The sequence below is a fragment of the Lynx canadensis genome, chromosome D3 (genome assembly GCF_007474595.2).
Source record: "Lynx canadensis isolate LIC74 chromosome D3, mLynCan4.pri.v2, whole genome shotgun sequence".
In the NCBI taxonomy this organism is placed as follows: domain Eukaryota; kingdom Metazoa; phylum Chordata; class Mammalia; order Carnivora; family Felidae; genus Lynx; species Lynx canadensis.
Window position 1 is genome coordinate 89,016,789 of NC_044314.2, and position 20,657 is coordinate 89,037,445.

General features: G+C 50.3%; 1 protein-coding gene across 1 annotated transcript in view; it reads left to right on the plus strand.

Annotated features, from left to right (window-relative positions):
* The window catches only part of TMEM132B (transmembrane protein 132B), a 362,435-nt gene that overhangs the window by 169,923 nt on the left and 171,855 nt on the right, over nt 1-20,657 (plus strand). Inside the window, exon 5 of the mRNA XM_032595352.1 lies at nt 20,281-20,427. Within this exon, the coding sequence (XP_032451243.1) occupies nt 20,281-20,427 (147 nt within the window). The remainder of the gene's footprint in view (nt 1-20,280; nt 20,428-20,657) is intronic.

Consider the following 20,657-nt stretch of genomic DNA (forward strand, 5'->3'; position numbering starts at 1 on the left):
GTGGTCTAGAAAGACGGAGCTAAGGATGGGTGTATTCATTTCTTGGGGCTGCCGTGAAAAATTACCGCAGACTTGGCGGCTTCAAGTAACAGGAGTCTGTTGTCTCTACGTTCTGGAGGCTAGAGTTTGAAATCAAGGCATCAGTTTCAAGGGTTGGTTCCTTTTGGGGGCACTGAGGGAGAGTGCCCTGTTCATGCCTCTCTTTTGGGTATAGTGGAGGCCAGCAACCCTTGGCATTGCTTGGTTTGTTGCTACCTGTTGCTTCTGTCTTCACATGGTCTCCCCTTCTGTGTGTCTCTGTCTTCTTTTTTTGTCTCTTACGAGGACACTCGTCATTCAGTTTAGAGCCCAGCCTCATCCAAGATGATCTTATCTTGGGACCTGTACCTTAGTTACTTTCTCCAAATAAGGCAGCATTTACAGGTTCTGGGTGGATATATCTTTAGGGGGCACCATCCAACCCTCTACGATGGGCAAGGAGTCGGGTGCATCCTTCAAGGCTCAGACGGCTCATCAACCGAGGCACTGAAGGGATGTGTGGATTGATCCCAAGCACAGTGACTGGAGTAGGGCATGTGCTGGTGCCCTCAAATCCAGCCCGTGCTCTTTCTTTGCCTGTGTCACAGAGGGCTGACCCTGCAGGTCCCAGGTTCCCTTCATCTGGCTGCAGCCAGGGGGAGGCCCTGGCAGAGGATTGCAGGGCAGGAGGAAAGGAGCAGCTGGGGTGTTCCTGCCTCTCCTCTGTTATCTGACATATGGCAGCAGCTACATTTCTGATGCTTGATGAGCCCACTGTGCTTTTATCACCCTTCATGTGACCCTGGTCCCTGGCTCTAAGAATATTATTTCCTCCTTCTGTCCTAGTTTGGGGTTCTAGTAGCTTCTTGCTGTGATACTGATTTTATGTGCCAGCCTCACTACTAAGCACACACACTATATATAAAACCGAGTTGTACCTTAATTCTGTCCCAGCTCAGGGGAATCCCAGCACGTCTTTTTTGTCCCTTCCGGTAAGATTTTGGAAGGTTTATATTCCATAGACTTCTGAGCCGTTGGGGGTCCTAGGCCCCATCCTTCTCTGCAAGACGTTGCATGGTGCACAAGTGTGTGCAAGATGTGCGTGTGGGCCCGAAGCAGATTCTGAGTCAAGGAGCTGGGGCACAGGTAGTTTATCTAGAAGTTGATGCTGAAAGCAGAAGTAGGAGGCAGGGATGGAGAGACAGGGAGACAGGAAAAGCTGATAAAAGGGCAGTGATGAGTCCTTGGGGCTTTGTCCATGGGGGCTCCCCTCGGAATTGTGGAGAAGGCGTCTCAGAACTGTTCCACTGGAAGACAGAGCAGCTGTGACATCTATCTACTGACTTCCATCCCCGTTGGCTGAAGGTTGTCCCTGGGGAGGTAACTGGGAGAAAACAGCAGAAAAGCCAAGAAGGGCTTTGGTGGAAGCCACTGGTCAGGGCTCACGGAACTGTCCACCACAGCAGTGCTGAAAGCAGGTGGGCTGAGGGGCGGTGGGAACATGCTTCACAAGTTTCCATTGCTGTTCACCTGTGTGTGTTCACATGCATAGTGCGCACAGGGACTGAGTTGGGTGAACAAGCAGGTTCCTCCTACTGTCTAGTGCATAGGTGGTGTGCCTCTGCTACGGAGGTAAATTCTCTCTGGATGCCAGTGGGAAGTGCAATTACCATAGGTCTCGGGTGCACATGATATTTGGTGCCAGCTGGAGTGGGAGCTAGGGGGTGGGGACTGGTGATTCTGATTAAGTGGTCTCCATGGGAATCCTGCCAGTTACCTACCCTGGATCTTGGCTCCTTCCTGGCATTGGGTTTCCAGCCCTCCCCTCCCTTCTACGAGATGCCCTGTATCTCTCGTACAAATCCCTTTCTCATATGCTGGCCAGACTGGGTTTCTGTTGTGTGGAAGCAAAGATCTCTAACTAACGTCCATCTTTCCTTGAGTGTTTAATTTTTTAGGTTATTATCACATGGTTTTATATTAAATATAAATAATTTCCATCACACACCCAATATGTTTAGACTCCTAAAACACAGACACAAGTAGGCTCTGACTCATCCTTTCTTCTACGACAACTGTCGTGTCTCTGTGCAGTCAGTGTAGCGTCTCTTTCTCATTGAGATCACCTGCTTTTATCTTCTTCATTCCAAGAGGTGGTCCCAGGATACTGAATAACCCTGAACAGGATGTTTTGTGCAAGAACATGTAGAAGGTGCTGGAGGGTGCTTTACTGCACTTCTGAATGAACCGTGACATGGGATGATGGAGAGAAAGGAGAGCTTTCCATCAGTTGGGGGTCTGGGTTCTGGTCCCAGCTCTTTAGAACCTCGCTTGGGCCATTTCATATCTCTGGCTCTCCATTCCTTAATCATAAAGCCATGAAATCAATTGAGATGTAACCAAATGCAGAGGCCCTTGAGAAAGTTTAGAAGTCTATGAGCCACGTGTGGTTTGATCATTGCAACCAGAAGCCAGAAAATTACATTAGGCTCGGCTCGGTGACATTGTTCTTTGAAATGCCTTAGGCTTGAGCCCCTCAACGAATTATTCTAGCTCAGTCTATATTTGTGAAAGTTGTGGGTGTTTTGCTTTTTAAAAATCTGTTTTCTTTGCCTTCTCTTTGCTTGAAATTTCTTCCTGTGTGTGGCTTCCCATTCTCAGTGGCTCTGTGGACTGTCAGCGGCAGAGACAGGAGGTGTGGGCAGGTGAAGGCAGGGGGCTGTGTGTTCCACAGCAGAGTGTTTTTTGACAGCTGAAAGGTAAACTCTGAGTTCTTTCTCGGCAGCTTGACTCCTCCTCCAGATGTGGTTTATTTCTTTCATCTGAGCTGTTGAGCAAACCCACCCTGGTGGAATTCTCAGATTGAGGCACCGACTGCTTTGCTGAATTGAGCTGGAAGGAGACGCTCTTGTGATAGAACAGTTGCTTCTTTGATCTGCAGCTTGAAGGCCCCCGGGGTGTTGCTGCTGGGGTGCAGTGCAGGGGGAGGCCACCCCTGGAAGCCGGTCCAGGCCACCTCTGGGCCTGGAATTTCTCAGTTCCAGTTTTTACATGCCACTTTTCCCTTCCTATTTTCGTTGCAATTGGTCACACAAAAAAATTTTCTTCTGGCAATACATTTATCTTAAAAGAAACTTTTACATCACTCCCTTGAGGTAGAAGATCAGACTCTCATTTTTCTGGTTTTATTTTTCTTCTAGTACACATTAAGGTAAATGTGTAGCTTGGACAGTAATGAATTTATCACCTAAACCCATCTTGCATGGGAGCCATGACCTCAGGGGCTGAGTGGTCAGTGCTGTGTCTTTACCACATTTCAGTATCTTGTCCCTATATATTCATCGCCATCATGCTACTATTTAATTGGTATGCTTCTTTAGATCAGCTTATATTTTTACTGAATTAAATTTACCTACAACAGAAACTTTATTTCTCTTCTATAAATGGGAAACCCTGCATCATGGCTGTAAATAGGAGGCAGCTGTTACAACAGTTACACACAGAAGCCAGTGTTAATAACATTCAAGCTAGATAGTTGAAGCCTCCAAAATGCCTTGATTTTGAGGCTCATTAGTTCTCTTTGTTAAAGGCAGAGATTTGGGAGCGTTAGAGAAGGTTAAAGACGTGAACACTCAGCTACAGCTTTCCACTTGATTTAATCAGAAGGGTGGGGAAAGATTAGAAACTCTCTTTTTTCAACTTAATGTTGTTTAATATTATGTCCTTGTCACGCCGCCTGAAATTTTCTCATGTACCCTTAGGGATAGGGTGGGTGTCTGCCACATTCTGAGAACATTGCTTGCTCTCTATTTGTTAAAAAAAAAATATTTTTAACATTTAACTTCAGGCATTTAAAAAAATGGAATGAGTTACTAGCATTTTAAAATATGCCCCCCCCCCCAAAAAAAAAAAATCATTGGTCCGATGCAGGTTTGGTGTTTTATTTATCACTGTTTCTTCCTGACATCTACTGTTGTAAAAACAACTGTGTGGTCTCTTGAGACTTGCATGTCCAGGGGGGAGGGGACCTGGCCCCTGGCCCTTGGCCCCCCCATCTCTGGCCTCTTGAGGGGCAGCTCTACAGCGCCCCCTCATGGCTGTTTGTTTGCCATCCTGCCAAGGGGCTCAGCAGCGGGCAGATTTTATTGCTGGAGGTGGTGGATGTGTCCTGGGCTTCTGTCCAGAGGGAGCCTTTTCAGTGACAGGGAACCGGAATATTCTAGGTCACATGAGAACAGATGCCGATAAAGTTTGTGTTGGGCATAGACCTAAAGTAACTCTCAGGCTACAGTTTCCCAGGGAAAAGTGACTTTATTTTTGTGACTTTCCTGTACTCTATAGTAGTTTTGGCAACTAAAAAAAAAAAAATGACCAATTGATTTAAACGAGGTTCCTAGGAATACCAGGGTCCTAATATCTTATTTTTAATTTAACCGATGAGAGGCAGACAGTGTCTCATACATTTCTCTCGTGGGAGATTCATTAATTTGTCAATTCAACAAATATTTTAGTGTGTTTTGTTTGCCAGATACTGGTTTTTACACGGACTCTGTAGTGGGAAAGGGTATAGTTTTCTGATCCCCTGAAGCTTATATTGTAGTAGGGGAGGCATAGAGAAATCTTTGGAGTTTTGGTGTTCATGGTGCCCATATTTTTTGAACCAAACAGGTACTGGAGTACTTGTTGATTTTGAATGGAGCAAATTCTAGATGGACACATACTGAGAGGGCGGTAAGGTCAGTGGGCTGGTGAGAAGAAAGAATGTCTGGGCAAGTACAGTCTGGACATGGGTCAGCATTGGGGCCACTGATGTCTTTTATTTATTTTTAATTAATTTATTTTTTTGGTGTTTATTTTGAGACAGAGAGAGACAGAGTGCAAGCACGGGAGGGGCAGAGAGAGACGGAGACACAGAATCGGAAGCAGGCTCCAGGCTCTGAGCTGTCAGCACAGAGCCCGACGCGGGACTCAAACTCGCGAACCACGAGATCATGACCTGAGTTGAAGTTGGACGCTCAACCGACTGAGCCCCCCAGGCGCCCCCACTGATGTCTTCTAAATTGGGTAGTGGTGGGGGGGCTCCTGGGTGGCTCAGACTGTTAAGTGTCCAACTCTGTCTTGATTTTGGCTCAGGTCATGAGCCACGGTTCATGAGTCTGAGCCCCACATTGGGTTCTGCACTGACGGTGCAGAGCCTGCTTGGGTTCTCTCTCTCTGCCCCTCCCCTGTTCGCTCTCTAGCTCTCTCTCAAAAATAAGCATTAAAAAAATAAATTGGGCACTGGTGAATTGAAAGTGATTTTTGTAGCACTGCCAGCTAATGAAAAAAAATGTCCATCACACGTGAGCAAATTAGTAGATTCTGCCTGTTTTTGCACTTTCGTTCTTTACGTGAAGGTTTGTTGCATTCTGGTTTTCTACCTCATGGTTTGTTTGTTGCAATTGAAAATGCCTAGGGTGGTACGACAAGGTGATGAGACTGTGATTGGGTGAATATTCAGTGAGCGAACAGGCTGGATGAAGTTGGGCGGTCACAACCAAAGAGCCGGGAGAGCAGGAGAATAGTCATTGCAAGGACTCTGAGGTGGGCATAACCTCGGCTTTAGGAGGAACAGAAAGGTGGTGGTTTCTGGGGCGCCTGGGTGATTCAGTAGGTTAAACATCTCACTCTTGATCTCGGCTCAGGTCACGATCGAGCCCCACGTCGTGCTCTGTGCTGACAGTGTGGAGCCTACTTAGGATTCTGTCTCTCCCTCTCTCTCTGTCTCTCCCCTGCTCGTGCTGTCTCTCTCTCTCGAAACAAATAAATAGCAACATAATAAAGGAGGTGGTTTCCCTTGGGTCCAATAATATCTGAGTATGTTTCTGAGTTTGCAAAGATAAGAACCAAATGATGCAGGCTGGCGAGGCTGTTCAGGCATCACACAGCAGCCAGTGTCGTGACCTGGCTAATATCACACAGGGAGCTGGTAGCCCAGCTCGAAGTAAATCTCCAGCTCTCTAAGACCCCGGGGTATTTGACTTCTATTCCTCTGAAGACTGTTTCTGAAGTGATGACCCACAGTTGAGGAGTCTGAGGCACAGGGGAGACGTTGCCTAAGAAGGATGTTTCTGAACGTCTGTGGCTTTGGGTATCCCAGACAGAAATCTGGTCTCTTTGTAGCGCTTACCTTTTTTTTCTTTTCAGGTTGTATTTATGACCTGTTACATAGGCATCTCTACTTTATTTTTTATTTAAAACTTTTTAATTTATTTTTGAGAGAGAGAGAGAGAGAGAGAGAGCACGAGCAGGGGAGGGGCACAGAGAGAGAGGGAGACACAGAATCCAAAGCAGGCTCCAGGCTCTGAGCTGTCAGCACAGAGCCTGAGGTGGGGCTCGGACCCACGAACTGCGAGATCATGACCTGAGCCGAAGTTGGATGCTTAATTCACTGAGCCACCCAGGGGCCCCAGGAAGTCTCTCTTGAGAAAGAAGGATTAAGAAATATTTCTGCTTCTCATTTCCCAAGTCTCTGTGTATAACACTGGAACTTACGTCACAAACACAGCTAGAAATACTGGATCCTCGAACATAGGTACCCAAATGGGTGCTCTGATTATTCACTTGTTCAGGAACAGATGGGTCTCTGGGCTGTGTGCAGAGGACAGAATTTTCCCTTGTAGGAAGGCCACGCAAGGCAGTGTCCACTGAAGCTTGGTCTCCGTGGTCTTTTGTGTGTCCCTCAGTGGGTAATTGAGGCGTTACCTTTTCTCCTTTCCCATCTTAGGATCTGCACCAATGAGCCCTTTTCCCCCCAAAGCACGAAAGAGCACTGTGTGTGTGTGTGCGCGTGCATGTATGTACGTGTTTGACGTATTTACTGTGTCCCGTGTGGTCTTGGGAGATTAATTTCCTGGACTGAGGAAATGGAGCAAAATCGTTAGCTTTGTGAGGAAGCAGAAACTCCTTCGAGAACGCCTCCTCCAGGGTAGCCTTGGGGCTGCAGACCTCTTGCAATGAGGAGGGTCCAAAGTCATGTTGCAGAGCGGGCGGAGCCCCCCAGGTGGAAGGTCTTGTCACCAGAGGGCTACCTCTGTAGGTCGAAGTACAGGTTGCTCATGGGGCGTCCCATTAGACCAGGGCATGTGTTGGGGACCAGTTTACAGTAGTCTCTCTACCTGCTCAGCTATTCACCTCTGTGTTACCTGCCTGGTTCCTGGGGACAGTTGGGCTGGTCAGAAGGGACACAGATTTGCCATATGCTAGGCATTGTGCTGTGTGATGTGAATGCATTCATTCATTCCATACCCAAGGCTACCGTCCAAGCAGACGTGGTTATCCTCATCCTGCAGAGAAGGAGGCTGAGACTCAAAGAGGCTAAAATAATTGGTGTTGGGTTGTACGGGTGGAGAGTGGCAACATTTGGCTTTGAACCCAGGCACTGGGGCCTGGAGATACGTTCTTTGCTCCTTTGCTACATTGCATTTGCAGGCACTTCCTGTGCTGGGCGAAAGGGCCCCTGGAGGGGACAGGTTTGGAGCACTTCCCCTTGGAGCAGTCAAGATCTTCCCCAGCCAGGAGGGCGCAAAGCCCGTGTGGGCAAGGCTGGCTCGCCCCCTCCTGGGAGGAGCCGTGGGCTGGGACCCGTGGCCACGGGGGTCCAGCTCTGTTCTGCAGCTCCCCACTTGTGCGGTCGTGGGCGTGTGAATAATTCCCCTGCAGCAGCTCACAGGTTCTCATGAGGAACAAACGGGATGATATGTGTGAAAGTCACTTGGCAAGTATTTGGGCGGTAACTGAACGCGAGGTGCTGCTTCTGCTGCCGCTACTGAGTGACGCACGACGTTGGGTCCACCGGCGTCCTGGGGCCTCGAGGTCCATGCCAGCTTCCCTGCCACTCAGCCTGCCTTTAGTGCCCAGACTTCCTACATAGGGTCTGACACAAAGTTTGGTCAGGGAGCATTCGTAGTGAGCAGCTGTGTCGATAACCGAGACGCGGCAGGTGTAATGATCTTCCGAGAGCACCTCTCTTAGGCTGAGAAGCCACCCGAGTGGCTTTGGGCCATCAGCTTGCATTGCTGCTTCCTGCATTGGACAAAGCCTGGGCATTCCCGTTGCAGGACCTACAGATTTCCGTTGTTGGACTGTGTGATTGATTCAACAAGTGCGCCACCGAGCACCAAGTGTGTGTAAAGCATTGTGTGAGATGGGGGATATAATGAAAACAAGCAACATGTCTGTCCTCTCTGCCGCTATGGGTCTTACAGTCAGGTGAACGATAATGTGTGTAAAAACTCACACGGATGATTATTTAGTACTAGTTGTGATAAGTGCCGAGAAGGAAAAATCAAGATGCAATAAAAGAAAAAAACAAAAACAAAAACTAACCTGGTCCCATGTATCTGGGGAGGCTTTTCTGGGGTGTGGATTAAGTTGAGTCAAAAGTGGGTAGGAGTGATCCAGATAGTTGGGAGGGGGAGTGTGGGAGGGAAAAAGCTTCAGACATAGGGAACAGTATATGCAAAGGCCTGAACCAATCAGGGTTCAGGCGGGAAAGAGCTGGCCGAAGAGAATTTAATGAAGGGGGGCTTTGGACCAGGGTAGGGGCGGGGTGAAGGGAGCCAGCGGAGGGTGGGAAGGCACCAGGATGGGTGACAGTGGTAAGCAGTTACCACCCTGGCCCAGGAGGCGAGGGCAGGGAGGGGAATCACAGGAATCAGGAGAGCAAACCTCGGGGGCACCAAGGCTTGTCCACGGGAGCTGTGTTCACAGGGAGGGGAACGCAGCAGCCACCCTCACCTGCAGGGAGAAGGCAGGGCTGTAAAAACCACAGCCTTTTCTCTCAGCACCTCGTCTTCTGTGCCTTCTGTTGCTTGGACCCCCCTGGAAGCCAGAGGGAGGTCAGGGGAGCACAAGGGAACCCTTGTGATGCTGTTCATGGCCACCAGCCTCCAGCAGTACGGACAAGAGGAGAAGGCTAGAAAACCAATCTGCAGGACAAACAGAGAATGAGCAGTAAAGCCAGGTGGGGAAAAAGTTCTGGGCTTCTGAGGAATAGAGAAGGGCCAGTAGAGAAGCGTGGAGCCATGAACTTAGAGAGGTAGCCAAAACAGCACCTACTAAGTGCTTTTAATTCAGTCCTCATCCGACACCTGTAAGATGGCTACGGTGAGCTACTGTGAGTCCATTTTACAGACGAGGAGACTGAGGCTCAGCGAGGTGATATAGCTCGCCGAGCAGGCAAATGGAAGAGATGGGATTTGAATCTAGGAAGCCTGGTTCCAGAGTCTACGTAGCCACTAAATGATCAGCATCACCACTTCCTCCGTTAGGCAGTTTCATCACGGTCCAGACCAGGCAGGGCCTTGTAGGCATTTGGATGTGTCCTCACACTGGCGTAAGCAGTGGGTTTTAAGCTCGGAGCTTTGATGACTGAGGATTTTGAGCAGCTCACCCTCATGGAGGTGTGGTTTGTAGCAATGGTTGTAGATGTGTATTGCAGCGACACACGTGAGGAAGATGCAGGGGACGTGGAGAGAGGCATGGGGAGGCAGTCATCGAAAGGAAGGTGCCAAGGGTGATCCCCAAGTTTCTAGCTTGAGCACTTCGGCGGACGGTGGTTGCTATGGACTGAATCTCCTCCTCCCTCCCCCCATCACTATGTGGGTGTGGACACCCTAATCCCCAGTGTGGTGGTATTTGGATATGGGGCCTTTGGGAGGTACGCAAGTCACGAGGCTGGAGCCCTTATGATGGTATTAGTGCCCTTATAGAAAGAAGTAGGAGAGAGTTTACTTCCTCTTTCTGCTTTCCATAATGTGAGGACACAGCAGGAAGGCAGCGGTCTACAAACCAGGAGGAGAGCCCTCACCAGGAACAGAATCTGCCAGCACCTTGACCTTGGCCTTTCCAGCATCCAGAACTGTGAGAAATGCATTTCTGTTGCTTAAGCCCCCCGCCCCCTCCCCAGTTGGCGGTATCTTATTACAGCATCCTGAACAGACTGAGACAGCGGTTCTTTCCCAAGGACGACAAGAGAAGCAAGGTGGTTGTTTGTATTGTGGGCTGGGTTCTGAGCATGTTGAGTTTGATTTTCTTTTGAGACTTCAAAAGGCAGGCTGGTTTATGATACTCTTGTCACCACCCGCAGCATAATGATGTCCAGAGGTGATGTCAAGGTATTCCCTTGGCCATGTATCTGAGACTCAGGGGAGAAAGTTCTGTGTTGCAAAAATAACTCCAGGTAATCACATTGTAGATGGTAGATAAAGTTGTGAATATGGATTTGTGTGTGTGTTCCTTGGTGTCTGTGAGTACCCAGGTTACTGACAAGTCTTCACGGACAGGACATACCAGCTTGTCAGGGTGAGCCCTTGACTATGTCTGGGTGGAGAGGAGGAGATGGAAAAAACTCATTGTGGCTCACAAAGAGCTTTAAATTACTAGGGAAAATGATTCTTTACCAGGCATTAGAGAATTTATATCACCAAATACTGTACAAATAGCAGGTCTGATGGAAAATGAGTTTAGTTCCATAAAAGGTCAGGTTATTTTTGTGTTATGAATTGAATTTTTTATGCCTTAGCTTTGTTTATTAACATTTAATACTGAAATGATGGGTATGGCAAAGGGAGAGCATCTTGGACTGTTTCCATAGATTCCTTTTATTTAATATTTGCTCTCAGTACTCACAAGGATGGTCGACATGCTGAACGTCCTTCCGCCACCTGTTCTTTTGTCCTTGGATTGCAGGGGAACTTTGTATGTGTATCTTCTGTGAACTTTGCGATTTTATTTGGTCCTCTGAGTGGCAGAAATGTCAGCACCTGTGTGTTTTTGTCAGTTCACTTTCAACTGCAAATAGAGGAAACCAAACTCAAAGTGGCGTGAAGGAACTTTCCTGGCTCCCCTAACAAAAAAGTGCCAAGGCAGCCTCAGGTCTGGCTGAATCCAGATGCTCGGACACTGCGGCTGGGAAGCCATCCCTTTCCACCTGTTGGTTTCATGCTCAGGCAGGAAGCGGATTCTTGCAACACTTGCTTGCTTAGTGAACCAAGAGCTGAGCCCCACTCTCCCCAACAGATCCTGAGTCCTACGTGTCTATTCGCGAGCCCATCAGCTGTGGGGCCAGGCGATGGGCTATTTCCGATTGGTGTGGTTGGGTCATGTGGTTTCTGCTCGGACCAATCCCTGTTCAGGAGGACACCGTGCTTTGGTTGGCTACACACCAACCAATCCCTGAAGCCGAGGGTGGAGTCAGCACAAGGGGAACATCGTGGACTGGGCATGCGCGGCTCCCAGTGGGCAGTCCAAGTGTTGCCTGAAGAGAGGGGGCTGCCTGCCGGGTTGACCCCACCAGTCTGCCTGGTCTTCTGTGGGTGGGGTGAGCAGGGCCGGGAACTTGCTGGATGGCTCGCACAACAGCTTTAATGCACTTTTTTTAAAAAAAAATTTTAATGTTTGTTTATTTTTGAGAGAAAGAGAGCGCGAGCAGGGGAGGGGCAGAGAGAGAGAGAGAGAGAGCGAGAGAGAGAGAGAGAGAGAGCGAGACAGAATCCCAAGCAGGCTCCAGGCTCGGAGGTTCCAGGCTCGGAGCTGTCAGCACAGAGGTGACACGGGGCCTGAACTCATGAACGGTGAGATCACGACCTGAGCCGAAGTCGGAGGCTTAACCGCCGGAACCACCCAGGCGCCCCACTTTTCTGTACTTTTTCATCTGTCCCTGAAACATTTTAGCACCAAGGGATGATTCTTTGGAATGTCAGCATTTGGGGGCAGGCTGGTGCCCCTCTTGTCACCACCAGCAACATAACGAATGCTGCATCGTCCTTCTTATGTGCAGGCTCTGCTGTGAGGTGGGTACTGTCATTAATAGTCCCATTTTACAGATGAGAAAACGGAGGCACAGAGGAGCTAAGTGACTTTCCAGGGTCACGCAGCTGGAGTTTGGATTTTAAGCCAGACAAAAATGTAGCTTCCAAGTCCGTGGTGGCTTCACTGTTCTGTCTGTCTGTCTCCTAGGACTGTCCATTTGTCCTGCACAGAGGAGATGGTTAACACCTCGCATGTCATAGATACTCAGTGAATAGACCCTAAATTTTTTAAAAATGTTTTTATTTACTTTTGAGAGAGAGAGAGACAGAGCATGAGCAGGGGAGAGGCAGAGAGAGAGAGAGGGAGACACAGAATCCGAGGCAGGCTCCAGGCTCCGAGCTGTCAGCACAGAGCCCGACACGGGGCTCGAACCCACGAGCTGTGAGATCATGACCTGAGCCGAAGTTGGACGCTCAACCGACTGAGCCACCCAGGCGCCCCTGTTACTTATTTCTTTTTTCGGCTTTTGTGCCTGTAGAGAAGGTGTCGTGTCCCCCAAATTCATGTCCCCCTGAAACCTTGGAATGGGAACTTACTTGGAAAGAGGATCGTTGCAGATGTAACGGGTTGAGATGAGGGCCTACCGGATTCCTGCGGGCCCTAAATCCAATGACCCGTGTCCTTATAAGAAGAGGAGAGACTCCGATCCACACACAGGGAGAAGTCGTGGGAAGACGGACGCTGAGTTTCGAGAGAGGTGTCCACAAGCCGAGGATGTCCAGAATCTCTAGAAGCTGGGGAAGAGGCATGGGACAGATTCTCTGAGAAGGAACCCGCCCTGCAGCACCTTGAGTGGAACTGAGAGAGAACACCTTTCTGCTGTCTTGCGCTCCCCTCCGCCCTTTGTGGCCATTTGGTACTGCAGCTGCAGCAGAGTAGGGGAGACCGGCAGGAACTTTCGGGGCAGACTTGTTCTGTTACATCACCTGTGGAAGGCATTGTGATTGGAGTTTGGCCACATGTCCCTAAAGCGCGAGTCAGGGAAGAAATGCTTGTACGGCAGAAGCCAGCATTCGGATGGGGAAACGATGTAATTACAATCTCCACGAGTACAGCAGAGCAGGCTTCACAGGCTGAGCGGGGCTTCCTGCAGGGGTGAACCCCCTGGCATTTCCATACTCTGGGCTGCCTTGGCCAGAGTGGAGAATAAATTTCTAGAATTATAGTAGAAATAGCAGAAAGCTTTCTTATTTATCATTGTTTTCTTGCTCCGAGGGCCCCCGCTGCTTTACAAATCGACTTTCCCCGATACCTAGTTGTCTCCCAGGAGGTAAACAAACAAACAAACACCGTGACAAGATCAAGGCACCTGTTGTGAGTGAAATGTTGCCATCACGAAAACCATTCTCTTGCTTGTAAAAACGTTAACTTCCTGATTTGTCAGAAGCTGTGTGTCGGGTTCGCTTAGAAGTTGACACCCCGAAAGTGCTTCCAGTGCCCAGGGCTGGGCTTGTCTCAGAGAGTATGTGGCACACCAGATGTTCCCTGGCTTCACTCTCCTTGACAGAATGTGATCCTCTGGAACGGGTCCCAAACGCCGTTCCCCGAGGAGTGTTCTGAGGACCACATATATCATAACGGCAGCTTGTTTAAAAACACGGCCCTGTTGGGTCCTGCCCCAGACCTGGTGAATTACGGTCTCTGGAAATTGGGTCTAGGCGTTTGGAACCGGCAGCAGGTGATTCTGATGTGCTTGAAAGTTCAAAAGCTTCTCGTCCACAGCGTCCCAATGCCTGCCTCCCTTCCCACGCCCTTGGCAGCCTTTGTTTTCTCTTAATTTCCCATTTGCCCACACCTCAAGATTAGGGAGAAGTTCCTGGGGGGGGGGGGCTTTCAGGCACAGGGACCGACAAGAGCAAAGGTTGGAAGGTACACGTTGTTCTCGGAACCAGAAGGAGGCAGGTTCCCCACCAGTACAGAATGTGAGTGTATTTTTACACACTCAAAATATGCATTTTTTTAGAGCGTTGCTATTCAAAGCTACAAGACTGTTAGGGGTTTTTCTTTCATCTGAGAATATTCGGCCAGCTGAAACGAATCTGCTGATGGGAACATAAAGTCTCATAGACAGTAGCGCGCGAAAGGAAACTTGATTGGGATTTTTTTTTTTCTTCCTTGAGAAATGAAATAGAAGTGACGACAAGTTTATTTTATCTTATATTAAGCAAACCTTAGGTTCAGTAATTCCCACTCTGTGCCACTCAGAGCAAAGCACGCATTTCCTGCTGCCAGTTTGTTCCTTTCCTCCAATTTTACACAACGGTGCGGCACCACGTTTTTCGCGTCACACTAGACATTGTCGTAGGATCACCGCAAGGATCAAGTTAGCGGAGATATTTGAGGGCTTCCCCAGTTTCCCCAAGAGCGTCACTACGCTTTGCTATTCAAACTGCTCTCCTTGGAAGAAACTATCATTTTTGCTGGTCTTCTCTGGTTCCCTTGTTAACCGTCCGTACGGATCTCTTGCGCGGCCGTTGGTGGACCCCTCTCGGGTTCTCTTCCTCCGTGTCTTTGCTGGCATCGGCCAGTCCTCCAGTATTACAAGATCTGCAGTTTTCACGTTGCCGTCGATTTGCATTATGTTTCTGGCTGACAGCCAGCAGCACAGGACCAAACCCAAATGGCACGGATGAGGGAGCGGTGGGTGGAGACAGGAGCTCTGTCATCCAGGGGCCACACGTGAGTGGGGGACTCTTCACCTGAAGAGTCGGCTCATCGACAAATCCGAGTATGCCAATGTATTCTTCCCGGTGTAATCCCGTAACTACAGGCAGGCAGATAAACATTCTATAATGAGGGTCCTATGGAAATAGAAACTAAGTTGTTGATGAATATCAGAAAGTAGTTGTTACAGAAAGGAGCCAAAGATGGTCCCTGTATTTTGGCTCCTGTATTGTTTATTTCTTCACAACAGACTGGGACTTGTTAGCTCAACATCCTGCCAGCTCCAAACTCCAAATTGTTACGCATCTGATTGTTACAAAGATATCCCAAATAAGCATATTTTTAGCCATTTGGAGCCTGCCTGCTTTCCATACCCTGCAAAACTGTGCCCAACGTCTGTTAGCCGTGAACTCTGGTTAGAAGCCCCCAGGCTGCCACTGCCCTTTGGGGCTCTGTGATCTGTAGATGTGCCGCCATGTTGCTTAGGGACATCATGGAGACACAGAAACCCGCCTCTCTGATCCTCCTGTTCCCCGCTCCTCTCTTGCCCCCCTCCCCTTTGGGGTGGCGCCATATCCTCTGGTGAAGCTTAGGCTTAGGAGGGACTCCCCCAGCATGCGAACCTGTCCAAGCCTTGCCCAGATCTGGCTTCTTGTGTGCTCCTGCCACCTAGTGGTCACACCTTTTCCTCGCTCAGCCCCCAGATCCCCCAAGCTCATTAGCCGTGCAGAGACCATTAATAGTTTCCACATCGTTTTAGATATTGTTGTTTTTATACATGACAAGTGTTAAGAATATCACCGAGCCTAAAAATATTTCTCTAAAACACATGTGATGAATATTCAGGACTTGGATTTTTCTGGGCTCAAATTGTTCTAACAAAGATAATCTAAAATCGGGAAGGATTTGGACCAAGAACTGGAATTTAGAACAGTTTTATAACTTGTGCTGGGGGGGGGGGTAGGACCTCAGTAATTGGCCTTTAGGCTTGTGCTTTTGATACGCAGCTTTCATTTCTTCCGTTGCCACTTGAATTTCTTTTTAGGAGCCACTGATGGTTACTGCCATGTGATTCAGATGGGCTTAACTTTACCCTTTTTTTTTTTAAATACTTACTTATTTTGGGGAGTGTGTGAGGAACGGAAGAGCACAGACTGGGGGACAGAGGCTCCAAAGCAGGCTCTACACTGACAGTCTGACGGCGATGAACCCGATGCGGGGCTCGAACTCACAAACCACGAGATCGTGACCTGAGCCAAAGTTGGACGCTCAACCGACTGAGCCACCCGGGCACCTCGGGCTTAACTTTACCCTTAGTGCAGGGACGGTGGTTGGCTGGCTAACCCAGTGAGCCTTGTTCGTCTGCCCCCCTGGGCCACAGTTAGTGGTCCGGGGGGGACTCCTCAATCTGATTCAACCTATGAAAACCTAGCTCCAGGATTTTGTTCTGAGGGAGAGAATCTGGCTTTTCCTTTGGTGGATGAGGATGTGAGATCTGGAGCTACTGCAGCCACGTTGTGATCACAAAGAGGAGAGTCTGTCAGCGCAGAGGATTAATCCTTTACTGCACCGCCACCGTGTAAACAACCAGACGGGTCAAAACTCCTGCTGAGGTTTGAGTAATCGTAAAGCGGTTGGCCTAAGTATAAGAAACAAAGACTCAGATGGACTCACCGAGCGAGTTGTCTTGTGCCCTGCTAGATGGTTGATGCTGTGGGCTGGAAAGTTACAGGGGGAATGAGGTGCAGAAGCTGTGGGTCTCTGCCCTGTCTCTAGTCCCTGCTGGGCAGACACTGGCCTGGAAGCCAGATGTCTTTCTCACTGCTTGTGTCCAGCAGCTGGGATGTCACCTGCTCCTGCTTCTGCTCCAAACAAGAGGGATGTTCGTCGGGATTCTAAGACTCTTCCCCATCATAGACAAGGTCAAGGTTTCAGATTACTCTGTGTCCCTCGGAACAAGGGTGGGGCCCCGGGCACCTCAAGGGGTGGAGGAAGTTGGGGGAAGAAGCCCGTGTGTGTGTCCAGGGTGGCGAAAGTCTGACTCGTCCCGAGGCTGGACCAGGGGCGAAGTCACACCCCCCTGGCTGCAACGTGGCATCCCCGTTAGAAGCATGAGGTCTGCCTGCTTTATTTGAACTCGATACTGAACTGGGATGTGTGTACGAGGAAGTGCGCATAAGTGAGCCCAGCCTGGTAAGTTCTCAAAACCCACCATGCAGCCGCATCCAGAAGCCCCCCCCCTTGGGACCCCTTCCCGTTACTTCCCGGAAGAGTAACCACGATACAGACTTCAACCTCATGGACCCGTTTGCCCGTTTCAGACGTTCTGCAAACGGGATTGTGCAGTTTTTCGTATCTGGCTTCTTTCGCCCGACATTACTTTTGGAGGCTCGTCGTGTTGTTTTGCGCGGTGGTAGACTGCTCACCCTTGTTTCTGCTGCACCGTGTTTCACATGCTTTATCTATTCTGTTGTTGGTGAGCAGCGTAGGCCGTTTCCATTTGGAGCTTTAAGGGGAACACGTGCCTGCGTTTCTCGTGGGCATATATACGGCCAGCGGTGGAAATGCCGGGCTGTAGGACCCATAGAAATCCAGGTTGGTAGACGTTGTCCGAGAAACGGAACCAGATTCCCTCATTCCAGCGATGCGGACGAGTTCCAGCCACGTCTGCATCAACACTTGCTGTTTTCTCTCTTTGTTTTAGCCATGCCAATGGGCAAGTGTCTGCTTTTTGCTACAGTGGATGGTTGCTGGGGGTAATGATAGTGATAATTCATAGTAATAGTTGAAATGAGAAGAACACGGGGATGCAGTGCCTCTGCCCAGCATGGCTTTCTGCCCTGATGGAGACAGTTCAGTTGTGACTGTGGTGCTCACAGTTACCATCCCTAGTGTGTATGAAAGTTGGCAAGTCTTTGTGGCAGTGTTGGAAGGTACTTTGGCAGCTTGAAAGTCCGTTTCTGGGGGAGGGGTGGACCCTAGAAAGCCTGGAAGGGGGCGAGGTTGGTATTCGTTTTCTTGAGACTTCCTCTGTGCCCAGAAATTAACTGCACTGAAGTTTCTGGATCCCCTTGTGTTCCAGATTGCGGATGCCGCTGGGTGACCCTCTCAGGTCTGACTTTGCTGCGGCTTGGGGGCGGGGGGTGGGGGGGGGAGGGCTTCCAGAACCGAAGGAGCCTGGGACTGCAGGAGGGCACTGGGTCAGAAATGTTCGTGGTATACTCTGGGTCAGGCAGGGGGGTCACAGGACGCCTAGGTGGCTCGGGAGGAGGATGGGGGACAAGGAAAAAAGTGACAGTGTCTGCAGCCCTAATGCCAAGCCCGTCAGAGCTTGGCATCTGCACCTCCTGGGGGCGTCGCTGGATGGGCAGGGATTTCTCCGGAACGCGGGGCTCGAGGGCTCGCAGCTGAGTGTGAGAGCATCTGTGTAAGGACCTGTATGAAGGAGAAGAAAGGAGGCGGAAGCATTTCTTTTCTAACTGGGTCTGCAAGGATTTGAATCTCCTAATTCCACCCCCGGGCTCCTTACGTTGGCAGCAAAGCCAGGAGCTTTAGGACAACCCTTGAGTCCGGAACTCTCTCTCCTGCTCGTTGAAATTCTGCCTTCATAAGTTCCCTTCTTCGGGTCTCAAAGATTTTTGTGTGCGTGTGTGTTCATAAATGATTATTTATTTATTTATTATGTTTATTTTTGAAAGAGAGAGAGAAAGAGAGACAGCACGAGTGGGGGAGGGGCGGAGAGAGAAGGAGACACAGAATCTAAAGCGGGCTCCAGGCTCCGAGCTGTCAGCAGGGAGCCTGACGCGGGGCTCGAACCCATGAACAATTCATATAACATAAACTTGACAGTATCTAAGGGAGCGGTTCAGTGGCATTCGGCACATTCACAGGACGGTGCCACCACCCTGGCAACCAGCAGTCGGCTCTCTACGGACGTACCTATTCTGGACATTTGACGTCGACGGAATCGCACAGTCTCCCCATACTTTTGCGGCTGTCGTCTTCCGCATTGACTGATGCGGTTCAGGTCCATCCACCCTGTAGCCTGTGCCAGTGCCCCGTTCCTTTTTTTGTTTTGATGTTTGTTTATTTTTGAGAGAGAGTGGGGGGGGGGGGAGGGGCGGAGTGAGAGGGAGGCAGGATCTGGAAAGGGCTCTGTGCTGACAACAGCGAGCGTGACGCGGGGCTCGAACCTGTGAACTGGGAGATCATGACCTGAGCCGAAGTCGGATGCCCAACCGACCGAGCCGCCCAGGCGCCCCGCTTCATTCCTTTTTATGGCTGAATCGTGTTCCTTTGGACGTATCTGTGGGAAAGGGGGCCCAGGGCCTCAGTGAGCATTGCCTGTTGGTCCACAGCCCTCCGTCTGGGAAGCGGAGGGACTTCAGGCTCCCCGGTGACCCCTGCAGTGTTCATCCCTGGACTTGGAAGTCCAAGCATGTCCTTTTTTTTTTTTTATAATTTTTTTAATGTTTTATTTATTTCTGAGACAGAGAGAGACAGAGAACGAGCAGGGGAGGGGCAGAGAGAGAGAGAGAGAGAGAGAGACACAGAATCTGAAGCAGGTTCCAGGCTCTGAGCTGTCAGCACAGAGCCCGATGCGGGGCTGGAACTCACCCCGAGATCATGACCTGAGCCGAAGTCGGACACTTGACTGACTGAGCCACCCAGGTGCCCCCAAGCACGTCCTTTGTGCTCACTTATACCTGTTTAAGGCACTGAAGCAGTGGGCGGTCAGTGGATCTGCCTTCCTCCTGATTGTTCCCCAGACATGTCCCCGGTGTGTCCACGGGCAGTCCCAAGGCTGCTGAGAACTTGGGTGATGCCTTGGGATCCCCGCTGTCACTGAGGAGACATACTCTGGTTCATTGCAGCACAGGTCATTCGAGGAGCAGGGAACAAATGCAAAACAAGCAGGCTGTGAGAGCTCTCCTTGGCCTTTTCTCGGTGAGCGAGCAGCTGGGTCCCTCGGTTCTTCCTTGGGGAACTGAGTTCCAATGCTGTACAACCCATGCTGTGCCAGGCGGTCCCTGGCCACACTGTCCTGCCGGGATGCGGTGTTTATTTTTCTCCCGAGGACAGTGTGCCCCTCCTTCTCTCCTCCCAGTGTGGCCCGGACTGCCCACTTCCTCCTGGGTCCACTGGCTTCCCCAGCCCCCAGTCTTTTGTGCTCTCTCCACCTCGTGGGGGCCCCTCCCCATCTCCAGATCCCATTCACACCTGCCTGGCCGCCTCTGCCTCATTCCCGTCACTCGCGGTCCCTGCAGCGGACAGAGGTCTGGTTCCCAGCACGTCCATGAAACAGTAAAGTAACACGCGCTTGGCAAAACGCAGGGGCTCCTACTCCGGGGCACTTGTAAAAGTAACAGGAAACTGAGGGGCGCCTGGGTGGCTCAGTCGGTTGAGCGTCCGACTTCGGCTCAGATCACGATCTCACATTGTGAGTTTGAGCCCCGCGTCGGGCTCTGTGCCGACAGCTTGGAGCCTGGAGCCTGCTTCGGATTCTGTGTCTCCCTCTCTCTCTGCCCCTTTCTTGCTTGTGTTCTCTCTCTGTGTCTCTCAAAAATGAATAAACATTAAAAAAAAAATAACAGGACACTTAGTTTCCAAAGGAAAGCCATTCCCTGCCTGTCTTCCCTCCGTCTCCCAGAGGAAAGGGGAGATCTGCTCTAGCTCTGTATTTTTAGCACGTGTCTTGACCTCGAGCGGTGTTATACATGTGTACATCTTTTTCCCACCCCACAGAATTAAGGCAGCAGCAGGGGTGAGGATAACGGCCGTTCGAGTCACCAGCGAGCAGCAGTGGGCAGTCCAGGAGGAAATAGACAGCAGTGGCTCTCAGACCACGGCCACGCTCACGTGCGTGGGCCACCACCCGGACCCGCAGAGCAGGTAAGCCGACATCCCCCAGCGGCCTCGGCGGCGGGGGCCGCGGGTGGCTGCGTAGCTGATCGCAAAACAACGTGCGTATCGATGAGCTGATGCCTCTGCCTTTAATGGGCAATGTGCTCCTTTTGCCCATCGGCTTCCGGATGGTTCCATTACGGGGCTGAGCCGCTGCAGAAGGCTTTTATTCTTTATGCTCTTTATACGCCAATGGCTAACTAGGTGAGCAGTCTCAA